Source organism: Populus trichocarpa, chromosome 10 (genome assembly GCF_000002775.5).
Source record: "Populus trichocarpa isolate Nisqually-1 chromosome 10, P.trichocarpa_v4.1, whole genome shotgun sequence".
Lineage (NCBI taxonomy): Eukaryota > Viridiplantae > Streptophyta > Magnoliopsida > Malpighiales > Salicaceae > Populus > Populus trichocarpa.
This window is the reverse complement of record NC_037294.2, coordinates 21,819,519-21,843,380: the sequence shown is the minus strand read 5'-3', so window position 1 is coordinate 21,843,380 and position 23,862 is coordinate 21,819,519. Positions and strand designations below refer to the sequence as shown.

Genomic DNA, 23,862 nt, shown 5'->3' with positions numbered 1-23,862 from the left:
ACTTGGATTTAACCAAGTCAGAGTTTAATAAACCGGTTTAGAATCAAATTTCGGATTACAAGTTTACCGGGTCAATTAGCCGGCTAAGCAGGATTTAATAACCATGACCAGAACTTTACCATCGAACATTTATAAATTGAAGGGACTAAAATAAAGCTGACCCTTTCTATACTCTTAGTTCTTAAGAATAAATTCTTAAAATCACACAAGACTATAAATTTAGAACAACGACAACAACAATAACAAACAAAAAAAAAACACCAACGCCTCTCCACCACGTTGCTCAAGTGGCAAAGTCTTGCACTCCCGGCAAACTCCAGGTCTTTCTCTTCCTCTCTCTAATTAATTAGATCAGTAAGTAGAATTTCAAAACCTGTCGTTTAAACCGAATCAAACTGTCTAGTGTTGTAACTAATACCTAGAATCTTACATCTTTTACAGATTCTGTTTGGTTGCTGAGAAAATCTAGGAAAAATCGGGTAGAAAATTTGTGGTTAATGCGTGCTTTTACTCTTTATCTTCTTTAAATGAAAAATCCAAACATGGGTTTCGTAGTTTTGGTTGTTGGATAATGAATTCCTTCGGTTTCTTTGCTTGTCTCGCTTTTTTTTTTCTAGTAGCCAAACACAGGGTTAGGGTTGAATTCTGTAAACTGATGTTTCTATTAGGTAGGTTTCACTTAAGATTAGATGGATACTTGTTTGCATATGTGAATTTGATGTTTCCGTTTTAAATCTGAGGTTTTGCTGACTGTTGGAGCTGTATTTGTGGCCAACTAGATATGTTTGTTGCATGAATTTTATGGTTAATCTATAATAATAGAATAATTTGTGAACTGGTTTTTTTTTTACTATTGATAAGAATTTTGTGTTTTGTTGCTGAGGTTTGAATGTTGTCTGATTTTATAGATACTTTGAAGGAATAATTTTGAGAGATGAGTAGTCAGAAAGGCTTGATATATAGTTTTGTGGCAAAGGGAAATGTGGTGCTAGCAGAGCACACATCGTATTCGGGGAACTTTAGTACCATTGCTGTTCAGTGTTTGCAGAAGCTTCCTTCAAATAGCAGCAAGTACACGTACTCTAGTGACGGGCACACATTTAACTTCCTCATTGATAATGGATTTGGTATTGTTTTGTTCTTGGTGGCTGTTGATGTAGAGTTTAGGTTCTTGCCATAGGGAAATGTGTGCTAAAGATTTTTGTGTTGGGTGTGCAGTTTTTCTCGTTGTTGCTGATGAATCAGTTGGGAGGGGTGTGTCTTTTGTGTTTCTTGAGCGAGTGAAGGATGATTTTAATCAGCGGTATGGTGCCAGTATTAAAAATGAGGCACACCCACTAGCTGATGACGACGACGATGACGACTTGTTTGAAGACCGATTTAGCATTGCCTACAATCTTGACAGAGAATTTGGGTGTGTATGGTACTGTTTATGTCAAATTTTAAGGTTTCTGTTGTTGCATGTTTCATTAACTTTTGATATTCTGTTTTCGTGTAACAGGCCAAGACTCAAGGAGCATATGCAGTACTGCGTGAACCACCCAGAAGAGATCAGTAAGCTCTCCAAGTTAAAGGCTCAGATAACGGAGGTCAAGGGGATTATGATGGACAACATTGATAAGGTACATGTTTCATGTTTTGTTGAAAGTAATGTTGGTGATAAACCAATTCATGTTTAGCATTCAAATACAAAATATACTTTCTGTTCTGTATTTTCTCAGCATCATAATAAGATGGAGATTTTTGCATGAATGGATACTGTTGAGTCTGATTTCTTTTGCATATACTACTAGTGTATTTGTATGAATGTGGTTTTCTTCTCTTCCTTTTGTTTGGTGGTGGGAGGGGACGTGGAAGGTGTAAAATTGCTTTGTGTTACTCTATTTGCTTGCTATTCGGTTGATTCTGGACATCAAGGTGTATGTGTATTGACTGCTTATTTGATAGAATGTCAAGAGTGAAGTGAACCTGTCAGATAATCATCTTGATATTATTCCACTCAATCTAATCCACTTTAGGAATGCCATTTCTTAGTGCAAGCCATTGAGGATCATGGCATGTTATCTCCGCATAGGATAACTATCATCAGCACTTCTCTAGTCATAGATGGATTGGCAATTGGTGACTATTGAGAAGGCCTAATTAGAGTTGAACCATCATTTCTCCAATGTTTTAACACACTGTATCATGTTATTATTTGATGGGGCTGAGCATGCAATGAATTCACTTGTTAAATCTACTTAGAGATCAAAATAGGCATCTTCTCAATTGTGTCATTTTCACCTTGAAATTCAAGCATAGATTCCTTACCTGGAGATCAGTAATTTTACCTGGACAAAAGATCTGGTTTGATGTTTGTGGATGTAGAATTTTATGTTTGTAAGCATCAATTACATTGTATAATGAAGTATTTGTAGACCACTTTTATAGTTGACATGCAACACAGTGGCTAAGATTGACAACTGCAGTTGCTACTATTATGCGATTGATAATTTCATGTCTGCAAGTTGAGTGGTTTGGAGTTGGTTAAGTTTGTTCATCACCTGGAACAAGTTAAACCACTCTTATACAAAGCTAGTTGATTTATATTCTGTGCAGTAAACTAAGATTGTTTAAATTTCATCTTTAGTCAAGCAGCTAAGTGACTAACAAGTTTTTGTTGAATATGGTGCCTAATTCAATGAATTTCAGGTTTTGGACCGTGGAGAGAGGATTGAACTTTTGGTAGATAAAACAGATAACCTCTCGTTCCAGGTACATGCTATTCCTTGGTTAGTTCTGAAAGCAATTTTGGGGGACCTTGTAACAATGTGCTTGTGTCCTTGTATGTTATAATGCAGGCTGACAGCTTCCAGAGGCAAGGAAGGGAATTGCGACGGAAGATGTGGCTTCAGAATCTGAAAGTGAAGTTAGTCCTGGGAGGAACAGTCCTTGCCTTGATTGTGATCGTGTGGATTTCCGTTTGTGGAGGTTTCAAATGTTAGACTGCTGGGGTAGCAGGATGGCTAATGTAGTAGCATTTGCAGTTGCTTTTATAATTTGTTGTACAAAGAAATATTGAGGAGCTCTTCTTCTTACCCATACTCAATTCTACATCTTCTATTCCCTCTTCCCCCGCTACTACTGAAGGCCGAGCAGGGTTTTGGTTTCTCGTAAACCCACTGCTGCTGCTTGACTTGTTCTAGTGGTTCTTGCTTTGGCTTTTCATCAGAATCCCCACAACGAGCGCTAGATGTTGATGAACATAAGTAGGCGTCAACCCTCTGGTAACCTGCAACCAAGTGCAAGGCCTGATTGATGGTTAGGATCCGATCAGCTATCAGCTCCTCCGATGAGCAAGTCAGCCTTTGGTGATATAATAATATGTAGAGGGAATTGCATCGTACGGGTCTGTTATCTTACATTAAATTTTACTGCATGTGTATATATATACAGGTGAAATAAATCTCTGAATTCCCTTTCATACACAAGACATTACAGCCCAATAAGAACTGAGTCGTGAAGAGTACATGAACTTATCTTCTTCTTTTCTTGATGATGCCATGAATGCACTCAAGCAGCACATAATTGGACTTAAACTTGTAGCATGATGACTGCCAAATTGAAGAATAATGGGCCATGTTACAGGCACACACTCGTCATCGGATATCTTATGAATCGGCAGGATGTGAAAAAAGCTACGTCGTCCTTCGATATCTGTGTTTTACTTCTCAAACCAAACCTAGGATATAGCTAGCAAATTCAGGGATTAAGGGTTAGACAGATTGACTAAGGTTAATGCAATACGATGTTGTTTTAAATAATATTGATTTGAATTTTTTAAGAAAAAAAAGTCAAATAGAGTTTAATCGAGTTATAATTGACCGGGTTGATTTCCATTTAAATTTTTTTTTTTTGAAATCGGAACCTGAGTCGACATGCTGATTTAATAACATCCCATGTGAGTAGAGGTGTGCTCTGGTTAACAAGCAGAAGATGGAAAATGTTTCGTTCACGGAAGGTAAAGACATGCGTTACAGGACTGCCTGCTTCAATTGGTAATGAGTGCCTTTGCTTAGTATAAATAAGGAAATTAGACCTACCATAATTGTAGAATATGCATATTTAATTAAGAAGCAATTATCCATTCTTTGACATCACTATGGTCTTGTAGTTACCCATCATTTTCTTTAGTAATTTACGTTGACTATAAATTAATTAATCATTACCAACACTAGGTTATTAAATCCAAAAAATATACCTAATTAAACATGATTACTTAATTAAAACCTGAAATTGATCGAAAATTCCTTTCATTATTTAATTACGAGACAATAAACTCCTATTTGCATTCTCAATAATAAAATTTTAAAAAAATCATAAACTCCTATTTCACTATTAATTAACTAATAATGACTTTACGATATATTTATAATTATCAAAAATTAGTTTTCGATAAATAACATGATACCAAATTAAGTAACTAAAAACAAAACAACTGTATCAACTAGGATCAGGTCTCTGAAACATTAATCAGTAAAGAATCATATATATATTCAAAGTAATTGGAAATGAATTAACCGTATCAACTAACTCCATTGACTAAGAAAGGCGCCAAGGAGTTCATGATTTTAAAGTTTCTACATATTTTTAATGCTTTATATATATATATATATATATATATATATATATATATATATATATATTCTTTCATCCATTTTCATGTTTTTGCTTTGCTTCTTGAAATTTAATACCATGACAATTTTGAGTTGCACAACACAAGAACAACTCTTTCTTGACCCACATAATTCCATATTCCATTAAAAAAAAAAAAAAAAAAACTAAGGGTGTTTGGGAAAAAGAAAAAGGAAACTAAACATATGCCACACTCGCGCTAGGCAACGACAACGTAACCTGCAAAAGGTTAACAATAACAACAGCAGCAGGCGAGTCTGCTAAGAAAAAAGTTAACACCAACCATGAAAAAACAAGAACACAGAGAACAACAAAGGCCTATTCAACAGTGCCGCTGGTCTCTTCCTCCTCCATGATCTCTTCTTCCTCTTCAATGTCAGAGCTTTCATCATCGGAAACCACAAGGGTTAGTCTCAAACGCCCACCTGAGCGGTTAGCACGCAAAATGTCTCCTTGGGGGATTTTTATCTCCTCAAGCTCAAAACTGTCATTTTCTTCATTATAATTGAGGTACCTACAAGGCATACCTTTGTTGAACAATCTCAGGCAAGAGATTGGTGGAGGAAACAATCCCTTTATCTTAGTTGAATTCCCAAAAGCCACGTACTTTCTTGCATCCACATTCATGATCTCCTCTTTCTGATCAAAGGTAGCTTCACTCATCACGTCAGAAAGACTAGTCAAACAAGATGGTGGTGGGGAAGATGAATACGGTAATGTTGCATCTAGAGAGTTGATGGAGGATAAAGAACTCTCTTCAAGAGAAAGGTCAGAAAAGCCATCATCAACATTGGTGGTTTCGTTGGTGTTTGAAAAAATTACATAACCCCGTGTTGCTGGTATGGATTGAGACCTCACGAGGGTTGGTCTTGGGTGTGATGGGGACTTCGACAAGTCTTTCAGGCTAGAGAAACCATTGCCTTCCATAGCTAAAATCGCAAGAAAGTTGATAAAAACAAGAAGGAAATGAAGAAGGATGGAATCACTAACAGGCAAAGGAGTGTTTCTTATAGGCACAGAAGGGGTTAATAATTAACGCATGAGAGCCAAATCCTTTGCGAGAAGGGACAAAACACATGCAAAAGGACAAGAAATTGTAGTTGCATTATTGATTTTTAATGTTAACACAAACATTTACACTGGAAAAAAACCTAGCAGTGTTAGTGTACTACCAATATCTGTGTTTTTTTGTTTTGTAGCATTTCACACCACCAATTCCTGCATTTTAATTATTACATTACCATAATTACCTTTTATAGCTAACAATCACTCTTGGTTACTGTTTTATATCTATGTATTCCTTACATCCTAAGTATGTGTTTGATGATGCAATAAAGATTGTTTTTATCCTAAGAAAACATTAAATTAATGATTTTCTATATGTCTTTTTAATAGTGTTAATTAAGGGTTAAAACAACGCAAGAAAACATCATTTTTATTTTGAGAACATTTTCAAAATACTTGAAGAAAATCATTGAACAGTATCTAGAGACTCCAGAAAAGAATTTGCAGCCATGTAATTTCTACATTCTTAATAGATCGATGCTGATAACAATGGTAATTAAAACTTCGCATTAAGGCCAACTAAGCACTATCATCACTGTACAAGGTAGTGATTCCCCAGGGTAAAAATACCTTGTAGAAAGTGCAGACAAAATTAGATAAACCACAAATCGTAGCAATTTTTTCAAACCATGGCATTAAGTGATGGTGATGGTGATGGACTGGTTTTTTATGCCTCTGCCAGCAACCATAACCATAAATACAGTCAATTAGGTCTCCTTCCATTATCCATTCATGAAAATATTAAACCCTTCGACTGTAGAGGACCACATCTTGGGCCAGTGATCAATCCATGGGAACAAAATCTCCCTCAAAACCCATCTAGTTTTGGATCATACGGCGAAGACAATTCTTGCATTTGTTTTAATCTCTTCGAAAACATCAAGAATAAAACATGGATTTATTTTTTATCTCTTCAAATCCCTATATTGAGTCAAATTTGGACCAGCACGCACCATGTGAGTGGCATTTACAAGCTCGATAACATTGGAGTAGCTACATGATTAACTCTTTAGGATTCAGATCCTGTATTATTGCTGCAGCTTTGTTTTCTTATCAAAATTATCATGTTCTTAAGTTTTCTAAAGCTTTCCACTTGCATGGCTGCAGTAAGTAACTGAATTCATGACTGGGCTAGTTCCTTCAAGGCGACCAGTCCCCAGCATGTTACTCATTTCTCCATTGGGTCCCAGTTTATTTTTATTTGTATTTTTTATCAATTGGGTTCCCAACTTATAAAACAATTCCCAATCAAGTCCTTTTATATGGAATTGTAGTAAAATTTCTTACTATAGAACCTGTTTGGGAGTTGGCGACTCCTTTTTTATGTTTTTTTAAAATATGTTTATTTTAAAAATATTATTGATATATTTTTTATTTTTTTAATAATTTTAATATGCTGATATCAAAATAAAAAATAAAAAAATATATTCAAAAAATAATCTCCGTATGATATGAAACATGAAATTCCTTTTAAAAAAGAATATTCTTTTGATTGCATAGATAATTGCTTTAAAAAAAAAAACAATTCGGGTGGGGTTCAGGGTTGATGTAATTTGAATTGGGTAATCAATTGATTATGAATACAGTTGAAAATCAATTACTTTGTTTACGTCGGAATTTCCATTTTTGCAGTAAATTCATGAACGAAAGGTAGAATCCAAATCTCCATTGAAGATTCCCCAACACTAATTGCCCTTTCCTCTTTTCCCACCCTATCGTCACCTTCCTGCCGACCATACTTAATTCCTATTTCCTAATCCAATCGAAAGGACAAGGAAAAATTATTAGTAACATCACTGTTCATGTAATTTGTCAGAAACCCACACACCATAGGAATCAACGCCAGCAAACCACTCAGGGAAAACGTTTATTTATTTAGTCCCCTAGTTTTCGATTTTATATTAGTTTGATATTCAATATTTTTATAATCATCAAACCCCGCGGTTATGTTAATTATTGTCGAAAAACACTTGTAATAGAATAAGAGAAGAATCATATCTGTTCATGATAAAAAAATATATATGATAAAAGAAAATACTAACAAAGTGACCAAATTACAACAAATCAAAAAGATAGAGGAGACAAACGCACCGAACTCTGCTAAAAAAGAGAGGGAAAACCCTCCCCTCCAAGCCTCCCTCTGCATCCTTTTCTTGCTTCTACACGGAGAGTGAGAGAGAGCCTTTCTTTAACCAAAAATCCTTCTCTTAATGTCACTTTCAGTTTGTTCTTGCCTTCATCCTCAACTACTTTACTCTTCTACTCTTTCTTCTTTTTTCTAACCAACCCATCACCTTACTCTGTTTAACTTGATCGCTTTTTCTTGCACGCCACTCTTCTCTCTTTGTTACTGACAAAACCCACAAAAAAAAAACCAAATTTGAGTACCCATTTGTGTTTTCTTGAGAAAACCTTGAGAAAGTAACGATGGGAAATTGTTTTACTAGTTCAAAGCAATCAATGGCAGAGTTAGCTCCTTGTGATTTCATCAAATCAACCCCGGCCGTCCAATTATACGGTGACCCCACCAGTTCTTTCACTCTCTACCTTCATCTTGCTCTTCTTTACAAGACTAGAGCGCTTCAATTTACACCCACTAATGACCCGATTCCAGTGGTCCAATTCGGGCCCGAAACAGTTTCGGGTCCCCGAGAGATGATGGTTCGGTTCATTGATGTGAAGTTGCCGCAACCGCCGTTGATGGTGGTGGTGGAAGAGGGAGGTGAAACGGCGGCGTTGGTGGTTAAAATGGTGGCGATGCAACATAGGAGTGTGGTGTGGCATTTGGAGAGGATGGTGTGGTGGAGTGAGGATTTGGTGACACGTGGTGGGAAGAAGAATGGTGATCCGACTATGGGGAGTGCGAGGATGGAGGTGAGGAAGTTTGGGAAGAGTTATTCGCAGTTGCTAGAGGTCATGATTGAGCACGCGCAGATGGAGGAGCGTGTGCTTTTTCCACTTCTCGAAACGGCTGAGAGAGGTAAGGTCTCGTGTTCAAGTTAAGTCCGTACACATGGTCAATGAGATATGTTCACCAGTGTCGAGAATTTATTGATTTTTTTTTAATATAATGTATTTATGCGGGGTGTTCGAAAAAAGAATTTAGTTTTTTCTTGAGACAGAAATTTTATTAAATTTTTCTTAATACAATTTATAATTACAGGATTCTTTTTAAAATCATTCAAAAAATAATTTAATCTTGATTGACGTGCAAGCTGTTTCGGAGTATATCCTTTATCATTGAACCAACAATAAGCTTATGATCTGCAAGTTGAATGTGATGATGCAGGGCTGTGTAAAGCTGCAAATGAGGAGCATGGAAGGGACCTACCCATCATGAATGGAATCAGAGAAGACATGAAATCAATTGGAGTTCTAGACACTGGGAGCAATGACTACCGAGAGGCTCTTCGAAACCTTTCCACTCGGCTCAAATCATTGCTGGTATAAATGTCATCACTTTTTAATGTCTGGCTTTAAGATTCTCAGAAAATTGGCCCATCTATGCAGTGTAGTGCAAGCCAAATTTACTGCCACAACTTCCTTGGTTTTATCAGTGCTACAGGGCTACTTAGGCTGTTATAATGCGTATCCGTGTCTGTATGAGATTTTTCTCTTGTTTCCCTTTTTTGAATAAGGTGTCTTGAGCTCTGTATATATCTTGAATAATTTGAATTATTCCATTGTGCTGATAGGATCATAGCAAAGAGCACTTCCAGGAGGAGGAGCGAGATGTATTACCATTGATGGAGGCTCTGGAACTGGGAAAAGATCAGCAATTGAGGGTATTGGAGCAATGTATTGATGTGATGCAAGGGACTCACTCGCATTTGTTCAGCTTTTTTATTGAAGGTCTTCTCCCTCGAGAAGCCATGCAGTACCTGGATTTGATTACAAGGTGTAAAGAGGAAAAACTCGTGGCCTCCATGCTTCGCAGGATTATTGAGTAGGGTGCAGAAGTAGCTACATTGATATGGTACGTAGAGTGGAATGCTGGTTTTTTCTTAATGTTCATAGAGATAAAAAGAAGTCGTGTGCTCTTATATAGCTGAAGCAAAAGGTATTTGTTTTGTGGCTTGTGCGGCCAGTGGTGCCATTTCGAAACTGTTATTTGTAAGCAATGGAACTTTGTCCCGTCAAGGATTGAGAAGTAATTGGGAGTTTGATGAATCACAGCGGGCAAAAGACTTGCAGGACTTGTAGTTTCATTTTTGGTTGATGTTATTTGGCATACTTCGCTTGGACCCCAGGCTTGGCTCATAAAGCATGGTGTTTCTCATGGAATGCTAGAAAGATTACTTCGCAGAAAACACATTACGGTCAAGATTCATTTCACCGATGGACTCATTGGCATACTTCTTGCTTCTCAAACCTGTCGAATCAGAATTGCTTCACCTCATCGATTACCCGTGGCCATGGTCTGTAAAACACCTCGTTTGCAGAGTTCATTTATCCCTTTGAGAACTTATTCATTGAGGTGGAATTTCATGTTTATGGAAGAGACTTGGTTAAGTCTATGATCAAACTGACTTCCAAATACCGATATCTGGTTTGATTTTGGTGAGGTGAAGGTTGATTGTTTGTTGTCTTTTGAAGGGTAGAAGGAAGGGTAATTGTAATTTGTGAATGCCATACTTCTCCTGCTTAGTCTCTTATGTGTTTCGAAATAAAAAATGGTGTGACTTGATATGATGTGAACAGCAAGAGGTATTTCTATATCTTTGATGAAGAACTTGTGGGATTCTTTTCCCCTCTCGTTAATCTGGGCTAATTTTTTTTTTTTCAAAATAATATTATTTTATTAAAAAAAAACTTTTTGATTTTGATTTGATCGAGTTTTGTAAAATTAAGTGCATCACAAACCATCTCATTAAATTATCTAAATTTAGTTAGTTAAATATCAAAATTAATTTAAATTAAAATGTATCATTCAAGCCCATAAATCAAAAAAAAAAAAAAAAAATCACCAGATCAACCTACCATAGTAGCCGGGTTTAATAAATGGTTGCAAGTGAAAATGTTAACCGGTCTTCTCCAAAAGATGTAATTAGCCTCCGTTCTAAAAAAAAAGAAGAAGAAACATTATCCTAACTATCTTTTCATTTTTTAGACCCAAGTCCTAGCCCAAGACTGAAAAATCCTCTCACTCATTTCTGGCGGGAGCCAAACGCCATTGTCTATCTACAGATTCGCACGGAGAAAGGGAAGGGGTTTACTTCTAGCGGCGGCTAAAAGACTTTCTCTATGCATAATGGGGTCTGAATCAACTCTCCCCGAGTGGGCTCAAAGCCTTGGATTATGGGTATAGATGAAGCTGGTCGTGTTCCAGTTCTTGGCACTTTATTACTCGTACTTGTCTTGCTTCACATTTCTTTACAATTCCTTTCTAGGTTTTCTTTTCTTGTTTTCATTTGATTCTCTTGAAGTCTTTTTTTGGTGGGGTTAATTATTTGTCTTGTTTCAGGACCTATGGTGTACGGATGCTTGTACTGTGCTCGCTCATATGAGAAGACTCTCTCTACCCTCAGCTTTGCAGGTTTTGATTTCTTTAACTTAATTTTGATCTGGGTTTTGTCTAGTTTCTTGTAAAGGTTTTGTCTTTTTTTTTTGTTTAATTAGTTCAAATTTCCTTTTGAACTGAAGCTAGAATGATGGTATGTGATGGTTAATAGAATTTTTGTAAAATGTGCCATGTTTAGTCAAAATAATATTATTTGCTTCATCTTTATATTTGAAAGTTTGGATCTTTATCAACAATGGCTATCATTAGCTGCTTGTACCCCTCAATTATGTAGACTAGAGCTTGAATAATGGAATAGTTTTTATTTAGATTTTTATCAGAGCTTGAAAAATGGTATGCGATGCTGAATGGAATTTGGTTTGCATAATGTTGAATTGAAGTTAAAAGAAAGATTGCATTTTAGCTTTTTTTTCGAGAGTTTGGAATTAATTTTTTTATCAACAATGGCAATTATAAGCTACTTGTGCCCTTTCAATACATGGGTTCAAATATGTATGGTTTTTTTGAAAAAAAACGATGATGCCATTTTGTTGTTTTGTTGCTTGTCGATTCAAAGACTTTAAAATAAGAGAAAAGGGAGGAGTGATTTTGAAAATCTAAAGGCTAATGAATCAATTGGATGGGCTGTTGATGTTAATGATCCGAGGGAGCTCTCAGCTAAAATGCTTAAGAAGTAAGTAGCTAATGTAATTAGATTTCTTCTGGTATTCTTTGACTTTTTTGGTATCTAAATGTTTTTCTTATCTTTTCTCTCTAGGAATAAGATAAACCTAAATGAGATATCACATGATTCTGCTAGTGGCCTTGTGAATAGGGTGCTAAACATGGGAGTTCTTTTAACCGAGGTAAGACTTTTTCTGACTTAGAAGAGGCGGGTTTTTCCCTAAAAGCATGTTTATCCAAACTCATTGTATCTCACTCTTCTCAACTAAACCTTAACACCTAATAAGGTGTGTCAGTTAAATAGATAATTTCCTCTATTCCTTAGAACTCATGTGCATAAGATCTTGGATAAAACATATGATGCTGTGTCAACCTTGTTTATCTGCTCTTTGACTTGCTTTGGCATCACTATCATTAAATAATGCTGCAATACAAGTTAAAATGCTTACACGTTCACATGATCGGGTTTCAGGTTTGTGTGGATACAGTGGGAGATCCTGAGAAATATAGAATAAAACTGTCTGAAAGTTTTCCTTTTGTCAAGTTTGTTGTTGCAAAGAAGGCTGGTAGTCTTTATCCAGTTGTGAGTGGAGCAAGTATTGTTGCAAAGGTAGTGATTTCCCACCCATTTGATTCCCTTAATTTGTTCTTGCCAATATGTTTATCTTTCATTCAACCGAGTAGGTTACAAGAGATTGGGCCTTGTGAGGATGGGTACTTGATGAAACAGCTTAAAACATGGCTAGGAATTTTGGATCTGGATACCCTGGAGGTTAGCATTGCTTATTCATCTCTTTGATGTGCAATATAACCTTCACCCTCTAAATTTTATCTGTTAGTCTGTTGAATCTAGTTTTATTGTTGTGTGCAAATCCTGAAACTAAAGCTTGGTTGGAACAAACACGAACACTCAGTATTTGGATTCCCAACACTGGTCCGCTTCAGTTGGGGTACATGCACACCCTATTCCAAGAACATGGTTGACGTCTTGGGTCAATTATCGGTCTTTTCTTTACATTCCCATAGCAATACCCTTCTTCTGCAGCTGCATCATTGTGCTGCGTGATGTGAGGTGCTATGTGACTCTAAAACCGAAGACAGGAACTAACTTATCTCAGCTTTTTTTAATGAGATGGGCATTTGTTTGGTGGTCATGATACTAAAAGAAACCAGAAGTTGAATGCGGCAATATCACTTCTTTGTTCAGTCATAACTGCATCCAGGGAATGTTTTAGGGGTGAGGTCAATTTGAATGATCTATGATTATTGGGGCCTTGTTCATCCTTGGACTGGAGGAGAGTCTGAGGTTTATAGCCGTACGTGTAACCTGCTAGTATAAAAGTTTGACGGACCCACTTCAAAATAAATGTTGCTTCACAATTCCTTGCTTCTTTTTCTCTTTTGCATGAGATGCCAAAACAGGCACAAAACTTTAGTCAGTTGCCTTTGAAGGGTGCACTCCATGTTACTCGCACATGAATATGGTCCAGTTTGTAGAAAGCAGGATTGATTCTTGTATTTTCATGGGTGCCATTTGCAGTCTGAGCTGTGTGGAATTTACCAATACCTCATTTTCCTGTTTTCTTTGCAATCCATTCCACAAGAAGAAAAGGGTAAAGCTATTGAATGTGTCATGCTTGGCTACATTTTTCTTTTTATTTTTAAGCAGGGAATCGGATAAATTAGTGGAAGATGGTTCTAGTAGTAGCAGTCGGAAGCGGCAACTAAAATCAAGCAGTTTTGGTGTCACAACGTCCAAGAGGAAAAGTGAGGAAACTGAATCTAGTGGTAAAAGCCGCTGCAAGTTTTTCCATACTCGTAAACTTGAGCAACTTGCAAATTTCTAGCAATTAAGTTTGGTTGCTGTTTTATTCCATACCTACACTAACTATTGCTTACCTTCATATCAATGAATCGAAGAACTATCCCAGCATGCATCTCTTACAGAAGTTAATTTAACTGAGTATATAGTATGCAGATTCTAGAATGTAGCCTGATGGCTAAGGGTGAATTTTAACCTAGAAATATCATGGGAATGTTTAAAAGGAGGCCCTCAGAATTTGCGTTTTTTTAGTCGTGCATATCAACTGTTTTCTTAAATGCAGTGGTGAGGTCTGTTTCCATTCAACTGTCCAGGACTACCTCAGGGTTAGGTGAGAAACAGGCTATTTACACTCGGACTCTGACGGTGCTGGGATTTGAATGCGCTGGATGTTTCTGGCCCCTGAGCACGCACACTTAAGTGTGATTGCAGACACACTGACTTTAACATGATGTACAAACTGCACAGAACAGACTTGTATACAAACACAACCCAAAACTGAGTGACAAATACCATTATTTTTGCTTAATGGATCGATCTACACTTAGCTTAATGTACAATGAGAGCAACAAAGGTGGTTGTAATCAATGGAGGCACTATGCAGTTCACTTGGCGGCTGCCAGCATTGTGGTGGTTGTTTGGTCGGTGATTAGCTGCAGCACCTGCTATGATTACCGGGACGACTGCTCCACCTCCTTGTGCTTCGCCACCACCGTGTGCATTGTCAGCTGCCCCAGTTGCTCCACCACCACGTGCACCTCCATGAGCTGAGCCGCCATGTGCAAATTTGCTGCTGTGTACTATGCCACTTCTTTCATTAGAATCATCGTCAGTGCTACCGATGCAATGTTCATGTGTGCCTGCAGCTCCTAGATCATTCTCCTGCAAAGGATCTGTCCTGGATACTGTTTAGTCTTTCTCAGTTCAAACAAAAAATCAAGGGATTGATTAACGAATAGAACTATGAATTATAAAGCTCGAACTTCCAAGTCATGTCAATGGTAGTAAAACTATCAGAATCCCTTTGATCTTAGACTCAGACTCTACTGTGGGTACCATTTTCGTTAAAGAATTTTGCAGGAGGATCCTCTCATGCATACAGTAGGAGCCCATTTATAGGTGGGGGACAGGAATTTAGCAGCAGGGCATACCAAAAACAGGAAATTTCTTATAGAAAATTTTCGAATAAAGTTCGAATAGTAAAGTTTGCACCATTTAATGTTCGATTCTATAGAGCCTTAAAATTATCAAAAAAAGAGCTTTAAAAAGTGTCTGATTCTCCCTTTTTTTATTTTTTATTTGTTTATGCATTTGACTATTCACAACTGCAATATCCTTTCCTTCATTCAATTCATGACTAACACTTTGGTTGATTGACAGAAAGGGAATTCTATAAGAATAATTTTTAAGAAAATAGATTACTTTCTATGTTAAATGAGTTGGGAAATAGTGTTTTTGGGTTATTGGATTTTTTATAAAAAAAAAAATAATAATGTTTTTTAAAATAATAATATCAGCTATTAATTTTTGAGAAGATAGATCATTTTTAATTCTTTACTCTATCACGACTTGAAAAATAATGTGTATATTATTGAAAAACTAATTTAACCTGTAACTAGTGAGATGAAAAATGAAAAATGTTTTCATAATTAGCATGAAATACTTAAATATAAATAAATCCATAACTTGAATAGAATAAAACTTAATTTTCATTCATTTTATTATTAACAGTTCAAATTATACTTTAAAAAAAAAAAAAAAAAAGAGGGTGAAATCCGAGAAGTAATATAGAAAGGTATAGACAAAACATTCATACTACACAAAAGGTAATGAACAACGAACTCCAAAATAATTTAATCAAAATTGCAATATATAACCATCCACCCTTTCTCCTCTTCATTATTTATGTTTTTTTATTGGCTAATTTTCCAAAATAATTAAGAAAAAAAAAACACCTTTCCTATAAACAAACGACCAAGTATTATTAGCCAGGAAATTAATAATTGGTGCTCGTATCTCTCCTCAAACCCACCTGCTCAAGCATCATCTTTCATGGACTCCGGCGTTTTCTGGCTCGTCTTAGAACCCTTAATTTACTAGCTCTCTACTCGAACGAAAATAAAAACAGCGACTCAAGAAGTTTCTTCTTTCTTGAAGGCTAGTAATAAAAAATTTAGGCAATCAACACAGGCTCTATATAAACTCTGTTCTCCTCGAAAGAAGGATACCTGGAAGGAAGGGCTTGTCGTCGAGTGGTGTTGAAGATGCAGACAGGCATAAGCCGGTGATCACGAGGAGTCCAAGGAGCAATCCCATCTTCCCTTTGTACTGCATGAAAGATGCTTGTAGAGCTATAGCTTCTCCGAAACCTCCCTGTGACACTTCAGCCTCTCTTTTAAAGTAGACACCTCGTCGTGCAGGAAAGGAAAGGAATAATTTTTTTATGTTTTTAAATTGTTTTAATTACGGTAATGTTAAAAATAATTTTTTAAAAAATAAAATAAATATTTTAAAAAAAAATCTATAAACTATAATTTCTATTATATTTTCAAAAAACGATAACCTTAAACCTTGTTTTATCTTTTATCACTAAACCAAACCAAACCAAACCCGAGAGGACATGGATTATCAGGGATCGAATGTGTTGCTCTCGAATCTTTCAAACAGAGACTTGCCTTGTCTCACCATGTTGTCTTTCCAGGCCACTAGATTGTGGTGGAGACGAGGTTTATTCTTCTTCTTTTTGCTTTTGATTGGTACATGGTATTATCATGGTAGTTTCAGCCATCAGGAACTGATGCAATTTCCCATTATTAAAGCCTTTTTTTTATTGGCACTGTTTGCTTCTTCTTCTTTTTACTTTAAATAATTATTATTTTTTACATATTAAAATCAAAAATAATTTGTTGAAAAATAATAATAATATATTATTTTAATATATTTTAAAAAACAATATTTGCCATTAATAATACAATAAAGTTCAATTTCTCTTTAGATTTGATGTCTTTCGAACTAATTCTTGTATCAATAAAGTTTTTAATAATCTATTTGTTTTTGGAGAATGAAAGAAGCAATGTACACACTTAGAGTCTATTTGGAAATGTGATTGTGATTATTTTTCAAAGTGTTTTTTATTTAAAAATATATCAAAATAATTTTTTTTATTTTTTAAAAATTAATTTTCATATCAGCGTATAAAAATGATCTAAAAATACCAAAAAATATTAATTTGAAGCAAATAAAAAATAAAATTTTTTCAAAATCACTTTTGAAACGCAAAAACAAATAAGAACTAGTGTTGTTGGGTTAATCATTGATGCAACGGGTCTGCCTATATCAATTATCCTTCATTAAAACAATATAGTCTTGTATATATAAATGACTGGTGATGATTGGATGAGTTTAGATCAACTATATAGAATCAATATATTTTATAATTTAAATTAAAATCTAATCAAATTAAATTTTAAATCACAAGTTCTTAGATCAATCAAACGAAACAAATCATATTTAATAATTGTGAATATATACAGGATTAAGATAATATAATCTAAAATATTTTGAGAAAGACAAGAAACGATTTTATCTATTAAACCCACATCAATTCTATAAGGTAATTCAAATATTGGATCGATTTAAATTAAAAATAAAAAAAGAAATTGACCGACGCATGATCCAGTCCTTCTACTTGCTCCAGTGTAAAAAACTCTTTCATCCTAATTCCATCAACACTGTTTTTATATATATCAAATATTGAACAACACTGACAATAAAAAAAAATCATTTGTTTTAAATAACCCAAATAAATGAGGCTTTCAGGCCCAATACCCCTTGAGTCCAATCTGAATGAAGCCCACTGAGACTGCCTTCCACGTGTCCAACCTAGATCAAGAATATACCAAAACAAGCAACCAAACACACCCTACATCCAAAAACCCTAGCAACTCACACGTATAAATACTCTCCGAAAGCCGAAAATCTTCGTTTCGCTAAGCCCTAGTTGCTCTTAATCTGTGACTTCAAAACCCTAGAGATTTAATCTCTGATCTCTCATCATGGTAACAATGTCCAAACCACTATCCTTTCACTATTCATTTAAATTTTCCAGGCTTCCAAACGGTAGTGTATAATGTTTTCATTCATTGATCTGTGGGTTTTTATTTGTAGGCACCAAAGAAGGAGAAGGCTCCTCCTCCGTCTTCAAAGCCAGCAAAATCCGGGGGTGGCAAGCAGAAGAAGAAGGTACAACAAATCACAGGCTCCTTTTTTTTTGGTTATTTAGTGTTTTAAGCCTTGAATGATTTTCTTTTGTTGGTGTTATTGCATATGAGAAAAAAAGAGAAGACTTTGTTAGGGAATTTTGATACTGGTGATTCGGTGTTAATGACATAGCTGGCGTAGTGTTTTTTCTTGTTCTGATTTGCTGGGGTTTTATGTGCAGAAATGGAGCAAGGGAAAGCAAAAGGAGAAGGTGAACAACATGGTTTTGTTTGATCAAGCTACATACGATAAGCTACTTTCTGAAGCTCCAAAGTATAAGCTTATCACTCCTTCTGTCTTGTCTGACAGATTGAGGGTATGTTCCTTTTGCCCTTCACTACTTTTCTCACATGCTGTTAGTCTTAATTGTTCACATTAGCCTTTATGCTCTGTGTTTTTAGTATTGGCTTTTTTTGATTGTGAATGAATCTTGTGTTGTTCTTGGAAATTACTTATTTAATTTGGATCTGCTACCATTGAGCTTCTATTGTGCTGAGATAGATTGGTGCATTTCATAAGAGGCACATCTTGCTCCAAAAAGCTTTTGATTTGATGTTTTCTTGTGTTTCGCGAAGGTTAGGTTAACATCAAAATGTGGATACCAATTAGGATATTGTGAAGTTATATAATCTTTTGTTGAATTCCTTGTCTTCTGGCACGCAACATCCTACAATTGAAGTTTTATATTCACCTGCAACACTTTTATTTGAAGGGAAAATTAAGAAGATTAGCCTGAGATTATTCATCAACGTCTCATTCTGGGACTCATGAACATTGAATTAAGCTCTGCTTCTAATTTTGTTTCTTCAATTATATTTCTTTTCTGTTTCCTTTTATTGAATGACGGTTGAGCATGATGGCAGATGAAATGAATAAGATGGATTCCCGTTGATAATTCAATGTGATATCATAACCAGCCACTTCTGATCCATCATGCGTACCTTCATTTCAAAATGATCTAGATTCCTGCCTCTGAGCCAGGATGCTCTTCTTTCTTTATTTTTTATCCTTCCACTAAATTATGATGATCTGGTGTCTTCATTTTTTATCCTCTAGGCACTGGTTTTATTGACAGGTTTGTTTTATAACTGAATTTCAGATTAGTGGCTCTCTTGCACGCAAAGCAATCAAGGATTTAATGGCCAGAGGATCTATTAGAATGGTTTCTTCACATGCCAGCCAACAGATCTACACTAGGGCTACCAACACCTAAGAGACAGAATCTTAACATTCTCCATAGTATATAGAGAGGAAGCTAGTTCCATTTTTGTTTCGTTATCATTTCTCTCTGCCAGTTATGTTGGGAATGAAGTTTTGATATGTTTATTTCTTACATTGCAGAACTTAATTTCATGCTTAAATTCTCGTACTTTAGCAATACTTTTACTGATATGGGTTCTCTTTTTCCAGTTTAGACCTTAAACAGGTCAATCTTTTTATGTTCTCCAATTCGAGGGCTTTAACATTATATTTTTAGGATCCAATCTTTTTCCAGTTTAGACCTAAATTCGGAATCATACAGGTTTAGGATCCCTGTTCTTTATATTTTTAAACAACAACTTGATATTGGGAAATGATTGCATGCCTTGCCTGCAGAGTAGTTTTGGAACTTTATCAAAAGCCTTTCGAGCTGGATCCCTGTTTGTTTTGGTAGGGGTGTTTGGCATTACTTTTGAATTTAGATGCTTTTAATATTATTTTTTATTTAATAAAATATTAAATTAATTTTTTTTAAAGTGTATTTTAATGTTCTAACCGTGCAGTGTACTGTATTAAAACATTCGGTTTTTGTTTTTGTAATTTAAAAGTGTATTTGAAAAAAATTAAATATTTTATTTATATTTTTCTTTGTATCAAATTAATGTTTTTTTAATGATTTTAGATCAATTTAATATATTAATATTAAAAATAATTTTTAAAAAATAAAAAAATATTATTTTAATATATTTAAAGTTAATTGGAACTACATTCCCGTACCAACAGGATCTTACTTTCATGACCTCTACTTTTGTTGTGAGATTCTATACGGAACCAGCTCGATAGATTATTGTGTTAGCGTTTGGGGTTCAAGAATTATTTTTAAAATGGTGTTCAAGAATTATTTTTAAAATGGTGGTGTTTTGTTTTTTTTTTTTAATAAGGAAATTGGTTAGTGTTGATTTGAACTGGGTTTGGTCTAAGTTACTGAGAACTTAATTAAATTGATTAAATTTTAAAAATGCAGCCTAATTTAGTTTCTAAGTCTTGAATTTATCGAAATTCATCAGATAGATAGACTGGGGGTTTATACCTTTTAAATTCAAAATCAATTGGCACCCGTAAGAGATCTAATCCGTCATCTATCCGTCAGACTTCTTAAAAGTTGGAAGTTAAAAGACTCCCGCCTAAATTCTGTCAGATTTCCCGCCCTTTATTCTTTCAAGAACTCCTTACATACAAATTTCCTTCTCTTTTACACGTTGTTCCGCAGACACAGAATCATCCATTCGCTTGTTTACGATCTTCTAGGTAAGTCTCTTTACTTCATTCGAAAGATTCATTTCTTTTTCATTGTTTCTTTTCTCTCGCCTTTGAAGATCAATTTGATCTCTCAACAGTTTAGTTTTAGCTTCGTCGATCCACATGTTGTTGTGATTTTCCTCAGAAATTAGTAACTGGGTTGTTTGTTAGTTATCTTTACATATCAGAACATGGATACATCGAGCCCTTCGATTTTTGTCAACGGGGAGTCATTGCCTCTGTACATTGGGAAAAGGGTTCGAGCTGTGGTTCAAGTCATTCAATCTGATGGTGCAGACACGACTGCAAAATCTACAGATGAACACCAGTTGATTATAAAAGGGTTGCCTGTTATCCCTCCTTTGAAATTTGTTGAAGTGATTGGTATTGCTGATGGCAATCAGTCAGTCCATGCCCAAACATGGACCAACTTCGGCGACGCGTTTGGTACGACTTTCTAGTCACTGACCAATCTTTCTTGGTCTCTTTGCTGTTAGCGATTGAATCGTAGCCCGGGTTTGCATCATTTAAGGATTAAGAACATTTTTTTTTTTTTTTACAGATGCTGCTTCATACAATCAATTGTGCAAACTTGCAAATGGAGAATTCAAAGCTTTATTTCTTTAGGGAGTTGCATCGTGCCAGCTTACTAGTGGGCAAGCAATGGTTTGTTTCTATTGAAAGTTGTAATATTTTAGACCAGGATTAATGTGGGTTTGTGATTAAAAAAAAAAACTATCTTGAGTGTCATGTCATGTATTAGCTGGAAACTACATTTGCTCATGGTGGTTCATGTTGTCTGTTCTGATAATGCAAGCTGACTCTTTTATATTAAATTAAGTGAACTCGGCATCAGTCCAGTCTTTTTGTTTGGCTTGTGTGATTATTTCTTTTGTTATCAAGATTCAATGAGGAAAGGGCTGGATTACTGGAATTCCCATTAGAGATGCTAATTAGAATATTAATTACATGTAGATCACTTTCATATGGCAATTTTTTATATTCTAATTATTCCAGTCAGTAATTGAAGTGGTCAAGTATTGGATCCTCCTCCCAACTCAATAAGGTTTTCGCGTTCAGATGTTCAATTTACAGCGATGATCCTTTAGGGAGTGACATTAATTAAAAAATGTCAGTAATCATCATTCTTGAATTGAATGCCATTGTACTCTGTTAGATGTATCTATGCATTCATGGCAAAAAGAATTTGAAAGTAAACGTTCATTTGCTCCCCCTGTTGGACGGTCCCGAACTGTTTATTGCCTCACCTGAGAAACAAATCAAGCATAGGCGGGTTTCCTTGTGATCTAGAGTAGATGTCCATTGATAATTACCCGCATGAAACCCAAAATCAATTCGCATTGAGCACAAGTTGACTGAAATGAAGCTTTCAAGACATGGGAGACTAGAGATCATGTCCAAAAAATAACAGTACAAACACAAACAGCAAACCAGGTAGTAAAAATGGCAGATAATGAAGTAACCTACTCAATCTACCATGAATGCAGGTTCTTGCATTATTTGATAAGCGCAACAAGGCAAGCTCATTACACTGCTCAATACAGGTCTTCCTCCTTGTGTGTGTGGATCACAGAGTCCGAAGTTGGATATGAGATGCATGTAAGGACGTATCCCTTCTCCATCTGCTTTTCATCGAGGAATGAACCATCTGATTGGTCCACGGATCCTGAAACCATCATACCAGCACAAGTAGAACAGGCTCCGGCCCTGCACGAGTATGGGAGCTCCACTCCTGCATTTTCAGCTGAATCAAGGATGTAGGTATCATCAGGGGCGTCAAATTCGTGCTCGCATCCATCTGGCATGATTAGTTTCACTTTGTAAACTGCCATTGCAGATACTTTGAAGGACGAAGACTTCAGGCCAAATGCTTTAGATACGCTCATTGCAGAACCCAAAGCACCCGGGCTCTTGATCAAGGCACATGATCTGCTTGGGCTTGCAACTTTACTTGGGGGTGCGCTTCTGATCATGCATGTTGTGGGAAGTCTCGCGGTTGACATATTTCCACCTGCACTAGGGCAATTAAGAACATTTAGTGGATAATCAGTTACTGTCAAGCATAGCTTTCTTTCCTTTCATAGTCTCATCGCAGGTTTCAAATACGTAATACTTGCAGGAAATAGACACAATACTTGCCAAGGTAAACGAGAGAATCCAATGTGATTCTATCATTGATTCATGAGTAAAAAAATGTCCGAACAGTAAAAGGTGCAGTCAGATAAATGATCTATAGCTGCTACACCGTAAAAGGGCAGTACAAGGGAATGTCCCAAAGAAAATCTTTTTGATGAAGGTGATACTATCACCATTTCTAGATCACCGAGAAAATAGTTCCAGGGAGAACTATATGATAAACACTCATGACTAATCAATAGGTCTACTCAGCAAGAAACATACTCAAGAGCAAATAAAAGACCCTTGAGCTTAAAGTGAAAATAATTCCCTTCAAACCATCAAGCCAGGCAAAATCGATGGTTTTTTTTCCTTTTAAAGGACTCGTGCTCTTCACAAGCTGTATTAGAGACAATTGATTCTTGGCCATCATAATAATTCCACAATATTTTAGCTGTGATCACAAATTACAGGCAATTCAGAAAATCTTTTTCTACAATCGATGATGACAAGATTTCATCCACTTTAAAGACAGCAGATTTTGTCATCCGCAACACAAACCCCAAAACCACCCCAGTAGATTTGCTCATACTAGGCTGACTTAAAACAGATTATTACCATGTTTTTCACTGCGTTTTTCGATTCGAAACAAGAAAAAATAAAGTTCCCTGGATCCAAGATACAGAATTTTATCAAACAACAACAGTAAAAAAGGAAACGAAGAAACTTCTATATAGCATATCAAGATCAAAAGGGAACATATAAAAAGCTGACAATAACAGATCAGAGATACAACAAAAACAAAAACAAAAACAAAACAAGATAAATACACCACGTAAAGAAGAGCAAAAGGCAAGAGATCTTACAAAGAAAAATTGACCGATGAGACCTAGAAAGAAGTTTAAGGGCGGAAAGTTCAAGGGGACCAGAAAAGAGGAGGGTGCCCTGCCAAACTCAGACTCGGGATGGCGTGTGTAAAAACATGTGAAGTGTTTTATAGTAAGTTGAGATTTGTGTGAGGGTGAGAGAGTGACTCTTGGGAGACATTATTATTAGATAGATTGCATTTTACAGGTACAGTGAATATGGGTAGGATTCTCTCATGGTCTCTGGAATTTCGCAAGATAATAAAAACAGAAATGTAGATTAGGTAAGGATAGGTCCCTATCATGGGTCTTACCTCTCTTTTTTTTTTCTTTTCTTGATCTTGATGTGCCTAAAA

General features: G+C 35.8%; 7 protein-coding genes and 1 non-coding gene across 19 annotated transcripts; 6 read left to right on the top strand and 2 right to left on the bottom strand.

Annotated features, from left to right (window-relative positions):
• Positions 1-155: 155 nt before the first annotated feature.
• Positions 156-3,470, top strand: LOC7469529 (vesicle-associated membrane protein 727). 3 transcript variants are annotated; one of them, XM_024610333.2, is made up of 7 exons: positions 209-320; positions 442-479; positions 909-1,127; positions 1,219-1,414; positions 1,502-1,622; positions 2,692-2,754; positions 2,841-3,470. In XM_024610333.2, the coding sequence occupies exons 3-7, from the start codon at positions 935-937 to the stop codon at positions 2,982-2,984; spliced, it is 717 nt and encodes a 238-aa protein (XP_024466101.1). In that variant the 5' UTR covers positions 209-320; positions 442-479; positions 909-934; the 3' UTR covers positions 2,985-3,470. The 3 variants fall into 3 exon arrangements, with proteins under 3 accessions (XP_002315429.1, XP_024466101.1, XP_002315424.2); XM_002315393.4 differs by lacking the exon at positions 442-479 and having other exon boundaries at positions 156-320; XM_002315388.4 differs by lacking the exon at positions 442-479 and having other exon boundaries at positions 213-354.
• A 4,317-nt stretch (positions 3,471-7,787) lies between these two features.
• Positions 7,788-10,431, top strand: LOC7491620 (uncharacterized). Its single transcript, XM_002315394.4, has 3 exons — positions 7,788-8,719; positions 9,029-9,183; positions 9,435-10,431. The coding sequence occupies exons 1-3, from the start codon at positions 8,167-8,169 to the stop codon at positions 9,687-9,689; spliced, it is 963 nt and encodes a 320-aa protein (XP_002315430.2). The 5' UTR covers positions 7,788-8,166; the 3' UTR covers positions 9,690-10,431.
• Positions 10,432-10,583: 152 nt separating this feature from the next.
• Positions 10,584-14,784, top strand: LOC7469531 (ribonuclease H2 subunit A). 8 transcript variants are annotated; one of them, XM_024610809.2, is made up of 6 exons: positions 10,584-11,088; positions 11,204-11,275; positions 11,817-11,933; positions 12,018-12,105; positions 12,396-12,695; positions 12,777-14,784. In XM_024610809.2, the coding sequence occupies exons 3-6, from the start codon at positions 11,923-11,925 to the stop codon at positions 12,987-12,989; spliced, it is 612 nt and encodes a 203-aa protein (XP_024466577.1). In that variant the 5' UTR covers positions 10,584-11,088; positions 11,204-11,275; positions 11,817-11,922; the 3' UTR covers positions 12,990-14,784. The 8 variants fall into 8 exon arrangements, with proteins under 8 accessions (XP_024466577.1, XP_024466576.1, XP_024466581.1 ...); XM_024610808.2 differs by lacking the exons at positions 11,817-11,933; positions 12,018-12,105 and having other exon boundaries at positions 10,584-11,041; XM_024610813.2 differs by lacking the exons at positions 11,817-11,933; positions 12,018-12,105 and having other exon boundaries at positions 10,584-11,056.
• Positions 14,207-16,482, bottom strand: LOC7469532 (uncharacterized). The gene is made up of 2 exons (XM_024610818.2): positions 15,974-16,482; positions 14,207-14,638 (listed from the first exon to the last, which is right to left on the bottom strand). The coding sequence occupies exons 1-2, from the start codon at positions 16,077-16,079 to the stop codon at positions 14,295-14,297; spliced, it is 450 nt and encodes a 149-aa protein (XP_024466586.1). The 5' UTR covers positions 16,080-16,482; the 3' UTR covers positions 14,207-14,294.
• Positions 16,483-17,664: 1,182 nt separating this feature from the next.
• On the top strand, positions 17,665-19,395 carry LOC7491621 (40S ribosomal protein S25). Its single transcript, XM_002315396.4, has 4 exons — positions 17,665-17,803; positions 17,913-17,987; positions 18,187-18,321; positions 19,105-19,395. The coding sequence occupies exons 1-4, from the start codon at positions 17,801-17,803 to the stop codon at positions 19,216-19,218; spliced, it is 327 nt and encodes a 108-aa protein (XP_002315432.2). The 5' UTR covers positions 17,665-17,800; the 3' UTR covers positions 19,219-19,395.
• LOC112329040 (small nucleolar RNA R12) lies at positions 18,862-18,937 on the top strand. Its single transcript, XR_002984535.1, has one exon. It is a non-coding gene; the product is annotated as a small nucleolar RNA R12 (small nucleolar RNA).
• Positions 19,396-20,131: 736 nt separating the features above from the next.
• Positions 20,132-21,375, top strand: LOC7475895 (replication protein A 14 kDa subunit B-like). 2 transcript variants are annotated; one of them, XM_052456426.1, is made up of 3 exons: positions 20,132-20,513; positions 20,693-20,951; positions 21,067-21,375. In XM_052456426.1, exons 2-3 carry the CDS (start codon positions 20,696-20,698, stop codon positions 21,129-21,131), a joined length of 321 nt encoding a protein of 106 aa, XP_052312386.1. In that variant the 5' UTR covers positions 20,132-20,513; positions 20,693-20,695; the 3' UTR covers positions 21,132-21,375. The 2 variants fall into 2 exon arrangements, with proteins under 2 accessions (XP_052312386.1, XP_052312385.1); XM_052456425.1 differs by having other exon boundaries at positions 20,139-20,513; positions 20,676-20,951.
• Positions 21,376-21,845: 470 nt separating this feature from the next.
• On the bottom strand, positions 21,846-23,862 carry LOC7477164 (ferredoxin, root R-B1). Of its 2 annotated transcripts, none has more exons than XM_024610962.2 (2): positions 23,507-23,862; positions 21,846-22,541 (listed from the first exon to the last, which is right to left on the bottom strand). In XM_024610962.2, exon 2 carries the CDS (start codon positions 22,526-22,528, stop codon positions 22,061-22,063), a length of 468 nt encoding a protein of 155 aa, XP_024466730.1. In that variant the 5' UTR covers positions 22,529-22,541; positions 23,507-23,862; the 3' UTR covers positions 21,846-22,060. The 2 variants fall into 2 exon arrangements, with proteins under 2 accessions (XP_024466730.1, XP_002316497.1); XM_002316461.4 differs by having other exon boundaries at positions 21,846-22,536; positions 23,507-23,736.